Source organism: Syngnathus leptorhynchus, chromosome 14, assembly GCF_054491065.1.
Source record: "Syngnathus leptorhynchus isolate UIUO chromosome 14, UIUO_Slep, whole genome shotgun sequence".
NCBI classification, from domain to species: Eukaryota; Metazoa; Chordata; class Actinopteri; order Syngnathiformes; family Syngnathidae; genus Syngnathus; species Syngnathus leptorhynchus.
In genome coordinates this window covers 5,140,768-5,146,767 of record NC_141208.1, presented here as the reverse complement: position 1 = coordinate 5,146,767, position 6,000 = coordinate 5,140,768, and the positions used below count along the sequence as shown (strand labels likewise).

At 41.5% G+C, this 6,000-nt stretch overlaps 2 protein-coding genes across 4 annotated transcripts in view; one reads left to right on the top strand and one right to left on the bottom strand.

Moving 5' to 3' along the window:
• Window positions 1-856: 856 nt before the first annotated feature.
• On the bottom strand, window positions 857-4,744 carry aqp4 (aquaporin 4). Of its 3 annotated transcripts, none has more exons than XM_085929686.1 (6): window positions 4,620-4,744; window positions 3,558-3,668; window positions 2,983-3,406; window positions 2,746-2,910; window positions 2,554-2,634; window positions 857-2,411 (listed from the first exon to the last, which is right to left on the bottom strand). In XM_085929686.1, the coding sequence occupies exons 2-6, from the start codon at window positions 3,644-3,646 to the stop codon at window positions 2,190-2,192; spliced, it is 981 nt and encodes a 326-aa protein (XP_085785812.1). In that variant the 5' UTR covers window positions 3,647-3,668; window positions 4,620-4,744; the 3' UTR covers window positions 857-2,189. The 3 variants fall into 3 exon arrangements, with proteins under 3 accessions (XP_085785812.1, XP_085785811.1, XP_085785810.1); XM_085929685.1 differs by lacking the exon at window positions 4,620-4,744 and adding an exon at window positions 4,171-4,347; XM_085929684.1 differs by lacking the exon at window positions 4,620-4,744 and adding an exon at window positions 4,155-4,345.
• Window positions 4,532-6,000, top strand: part of LOC147046167 (desmoglein-2-like protein) — a 155,056-nt gene continuing 153,587 nt past the window's right edge. The window contains exon 1 of the mRNA XM_085929682.1: window positions 4,532-4,754. The gene's annotated coding sequence lies outside the window, so the exon portion shown is untranslated. The remainder of the gene's footprint in view (window positions 4,755-6,000) is intronic.

Here is a 6,000-nt window from a genome sequence, read left to right as displayed (position 1 = left end):
TCTGATACCGACAGTCACACTTGGATGTGGTGGTGGTAGTAACGTTGATAGTCCCGGCCTGCTTTGCTCCTTCAGGGCCTGGATGACTTGTTGGGATTGATGGGCCATATCCCGAAGGACAATGTCTGGCCATCAATTCATGACCTCAAGATGAAGTGCACTTGTGTTCTACAGCAGGTTTGTTCAACGATCAAAAACACACTTGCAATTCAACTTCGGAATGGCTTTAGAAAGCAAAATGAAAGTTTTGAAGCGACCTGGTCAAAGTATGGCCTTGAATCTGATTGAAATGCTGTGACATGACCTACAGAAAAAATGCTCACGCTCAAAAGCCTTTTTGACAATACTGTATGCATATATAGTATAATTTCTGTATAGTTCTATACATTTGTTTTTAAGAAGTGAAGCTTAATCCGATCTGATAAGAGCCTATAAGGGCAAGAAAGATAATTAAAAGATTAAAAGGTGTTAGTCTCATAGGAATTGTAACAAAGGTGCAAATGACCAAAAAATTGCAGGTGATTTGAATTTTTTTGTATTGCCGCACCAGTGTTTAGTACTTCAGTCCCAGTGAAGAATGAAAGTTGCACATTCAAAGCTCTTGGCTGCCCTCCCCTGGAGAAAAAGTTGAGCTCAGATTTTATTTGACACAGGAGACCGCTAAGTGATGCTGTTGTCACATTTAGACTGCGTGCAGGGAACGGATGAACTCATCAATTTGTGTTGAGGGGTAAGCAGTATAGTCCTGGTAATGTGACGTCATAAAGTGATGCAGAGTGAAAATTTGCTGGTAATGTTGACATCATAAAGGGATGTCCGAAGTAGAAATGAGCAACAAATACGTTGAAATCATTTAACTCCCCCAAAAATTACTCAGTCATAAATCATCTTTGGAATCAGATCACATGAAGATGACTTTAACTCCCCAAAAAATTACTCAGTCATAAATCATTTTTATCTGCATGAGCACTGTGTGTGAAATCCCACCCCAAACTTTCTTTTGGGAGTAAATCATAATTAAAAGTCAAATAGAATTAAAACAAACAAAACGTAAATTACACATAAGCCTATATGTCTACATATATTTATACAATACTCTTGGTGAAACGTCATTATCAATATGTTTACATATATTTATACATTTAAACTTGATATCTTGCATAAAATTCACAACGCCAATTTCCAGATCAGTTGACAATGATACAGTTGAATCCAAGTAAAAAGCTAAACCGATTGATCCATCTTAGATGTACTAAAATTAGTAAACCAGTGCATGAAATTTATTTATTCTCTTAAGAGTGTACAATTATCTTATTGTAAATTCCAAAAAATAAAAACATTTTTTACAAACAGTGCACTGATAATAAGACTTTACGCTGATCTAATCTGCTTGATAAGATCGGCATAAAGTTTGCATTTTATGCAAAAAAAACAACTGCATTTTATGCAAAGCCAGTCATCGGTATCTCATAATTTGCACACCGGTCAATGGCAGCAGCATTGATTGGATTAGCAAAACACAAAACTTTGTTTGTGAACTCGTTCATTTGAGGGACGTTCTGGACTGCAAGCATTAATAACGCAAGGTTATATAAATTGTAATATACATTTTTGGAATTTCCGATATTTTAGTTTTTCAGCGTTTTTGGAGAGAATTTTTAGTGTTTGTTATTTCCCCCCCAAAATGCATTTCAATGGCTGTCACAAAAAAAACAAAGGCTACTTGCTAATAGTAGTGCTGGACTGTACAGTAAATAAACAAGTGGATCTCCTGATTGGATCGGTGATCGGCTCCAAAACCCTGATCGCGTGAAGCCGACTGAAAAGTCAGTCACCTTAGCGTACATTAGCTGTATGGTAATACACTTAAACACGAGTCAAAGTGACACTAATCCCAAAATAACAAGGCCACATTTTCTTCTTGACTGGCGCATGATGATCCGCCGTAATTGGTAGACCTTCAGCACTCGCTTGGACTGCAAACTGTCTCTCTGCTGCTAGCAAAGCTACATGTCATCGAAATTGGTCAGTGCACAAACCCTGAAAACGCATTCAAGGATTAATTATCTGAAGGCGTGGGAGGTATAAGGTGAGGAGGGGGAGAGGGGGGCTCGAGATGAAAGCCAAAAACTGTTCCAAAACCAAATTCTGTCCTATAGTTTGCTCTCCGTTTCCGATGCATTGACTTGTCATACAGTGGACAGCACTTCTCTGGTTGGCGGCGGGTCTTTTCGCTCCGTCCTCTTCTTCCTCTTGACTGGCTGCATGGAGCCCATCCCATCCTTGAAGGCCCCCATTTGCTCCCTGGGAATCACCTGCCCTGGACTCGGTTTGCCGAAGTTTGGGCAGAAGATGAACTCGTACAGGAGTGCGGCAATGATGGCGCCCAGGAAGGGTCCCACCCAGTAAACCTAGAGCAGGGGCCAAAAAATATTAATTTTGGAACATCTCAAGACCCCATACACCACAAAATAAATCACAGTTATGTTTAATGGTATGATTTTTAAAATCTGAAGTTGAAGGAAATGTTGGGATGTCTTCAAGCGCGCTCACCCAATGATCCTTAAAATTCACCGCGATCACCGATGGGCCGAAGGAACGAGCGGGGTTCATGCTGGCTCCAGTGTAAGGAATCTGCAAGACGGGAAAGCCGATCATTTCTCGGCACAATAATGCTGAACGCAGAGGGCAAATCATATGGTGCCAGCCAGTCAAGTGAGCAACGTTTGGATGGTGACTACTCACCCCGAATAAGTGACCAATCGTCACGGACACGCCAATGGCCAGTGCAGCGGATCCGCCCATGTCGGTGCGTTTGGGGTCGCATGAGGCAAATATGGTGAAGACCAGCTGGAACGTTAAGAGAAGCTCCACGACTAAGCCGATTCCTCCTGGGACACCCTTACCCAACTGAGCAAACGCAAAGATTATGCTTGGAATTTAAAGGACAAGACAAATAAAGATGACATCCAGAATCCTCACCCCGGTGACGCCCAGGTTGTCCCGGAAGTAGGAGGGCGAGACGAAGTACACGATCCCGCCACCTGCGACTGCACCTGCTAACTGGGCCAGCAGGTAGAACACCCCCTTGATGATGGTCACTTTCCTGGTCACGACCATCGCCACCGTGACGGCCGGGTTAATGTGTCCGCCGCTGATGTGGCCAAAGCACTGAGCCAACGTGGCAATGGACAAGCCAAAGCACAGCGAAATGAGGACCTTGCGGTCCGACTGGGCCGGACAGCTCGCTGCAATTGTTGAGTTTGTTCCGTTGTTTGCTGGAGCTGACGCCCAATCGATAGTAGAGCCAACGCCGAGAAACACAAACAAGAGCATGGCTACAAATTCGCCACCTACGGCCCTCCAAAATTCCTTGGTCTTTAAGTGTTCCACTCCTGTCGTTGTCCTGTGACAAAACAGAATGCGCTAAAGATTTACAATCATCTGCACACAAGTGCGTGGAAGTATTTTGTCCTATTTGGTGTTTGCTCCCACTACCTTAAGGAGCTCGATATTTTTGTCAATACTAATTCTAACAGTAGTCATATTGGACTTACATAGCAGCAGCAGGTTGTGCGGAGCTGATGGCCCCTCTGTCATTCAAACGTGATCCGTCTCTGGTGCCTTGGGATTGCACGTCTGGCATCACCTCTCACAAATTCTAATGCCTGAGCGAGTTGGGAGGAGTCAGGGAGGAGCAGGGAGTCAGTTTTTACTCACTGCACAGACTAACGCATGTTGGTCATGATGAGGGTGTGTGTGTGTGTGTGTGGGGGGGGGGGATTTGGTGGAAAAGGTTTGAGAACCACAGGAATAAAAGAATGCATTTTTTTTTCTGAAAGTACGACTATTTTCCCCATGTCATTTCGTAGACTACGATATTTGAATCATTGTTCTTGGTAAAATGAATAATTTGAACTGCAATTTTTGGTGCGTTCTCGTGCTGTTTGAGAGTTGGTATTATAAAACTATGTTGAAAATAGTAACTAATGCGCTGTTAAAGGTGGATCGAGTCAGTAAGCATCAGCGTGGGCTTTAAATGAGATCACTAAACGACACACGGTGCCGTGTATTTAGCGTATCATGCGTAGGTATTTAGGTGGTGTTTTAGCGTTAATAAAATTTCCGAGTGTCATTGAATGAGTCATACTCACAGCACTTTCGCTTTACCTGCAGGTGTGTTGATGCTCTATATAGTTTAAATTTGTTTATCCCGCTAAAGTTTTTTTTTGTTGACCCAAAGTTAAGTTATTGCAAAGTTTTAAAGTGAATGTAACTGTTTATAACTTGCAAGCCTGATGTACTAAAGGCCGTATGTATGGTTACGTTAACATATGAAATCATCTTTGTGTCGGCGACCACGACCAACGATTCGTAGATAAAAATGTGTTTTAAATGCTCTGATTTCGTCAATAAGTGAGCTCATTAAACACTCGCTGCCCTTTGACGCCAAGCAAACGTTTTGGATTGCCGACGCCGTCTTTAATACGTCTCGAACGGAAAATAAGTTTTATTTTTAACATCGCTTAATTGCTTGGTCTTCAAAATGACTTGTCAAAATATGAAAAAATATGAAAAAAAAAAAAAACCCCGAGTAAATTGTTACGTTTTTACTTGACCTTGTTTTATGCTGTAGGCGTGGAATTGTTTGATGGAACATGATGTTTAAAAACCTTTTGTCTGTTTTCATTGACAGCTATGTGGTTGAATCCACGTGTTGGGGTCAGACGACTCCAGATTCTCAAAATTCCGAGGTAACATGAATACCCCAGCAGGTAACAATTGTCATGAGCAGGTTGACAATGCACATTGATTTTTAGTTTCTCATTCATAAAACTAGGATGTCTGCATAGTGATGATTAAATTATTAATATGCACAACTTGTTAAAAAAGTCATTTTTAAGAATGATGTGCAAAGTGAGGGTCTGCCGTCCAGTTTGTCTCTCATTCCAAAAACGTGCATTTTAGATTCAACAGTAGTGGCTGAGGACATTTATCCACTCAACTGCAGGTGGAGAAAGGCATTCTTTTTGTCTTCAAAATAAAACAATTGAAAACTAATTCAAAGTCACATTTTTCTATTGAGGACTTTTCACACTGCGCTTAGTAACGTGCATCCCACCATCGACAAACCCATTCAATGACCAATCTTAATTTTTATTTGAAGGTAATGTGAGATAGACAATAAAACAATTACTTTTATTTACCTCATTCTATTTAACCTAATTCTTGTACAACTTGTTCCATATGAGCAATTAACATTTTTTTTGTGCGCGAGCAAAGACTAGTATAGCCAGCAGGCACATGCCTTTATGTTACATTGATATGTAAATCACACGTAAACATTAACAAACCACATAAATCATAATGAAGGCAGTTTTGCCGTGAAAGCTCCGAGGCATCACACACATTGGGGGAGGCCCTCCTCTACTAATTATTAATATTTTGCCACAATTTGCATGCGTTTCAAGTGCTGTTTAGTCGCTTCATGTTTGTTGATACAGTGCGTTGAATTGAGAGAACCAGAGGACGGTGTTCAGTTTGTTTGAAGACGAACCTCCAAAGTTGTGCTATTCAGATTAGCGCATTACCAACAATCTCTTGCTGTTACCATAAATGCTTAAAACTACCTACGGCGTTAGCTTAATTGCAGTAGCTACATGGAAGGGAGGTGGTGCTGTCCCTCATTAGACATACAATTATTGGAGATTAATAGGACACATGCCAAACAATCAATTCCATCGCCTCGCTAAACAATTCATGCTATTAACAATGTAAAATAACTCGCACAGCCCAAGGGAATCAACCAAGGCGGCTGCACGCTAATGGTTTTTTGCTAACAGTGATAACAGCATGCTTGGTTAGCTCCTGTCCTTGTTGGCGCCGCACCACGCCAATCTTTTTCCATCTCTTACATAAGCTAAAGGCTCTGACACTGAGCCAAAGTCATGCCCGCCATTTGGATGACAAAAAGGGCTTTGATGCATGAAGAACTAAAAG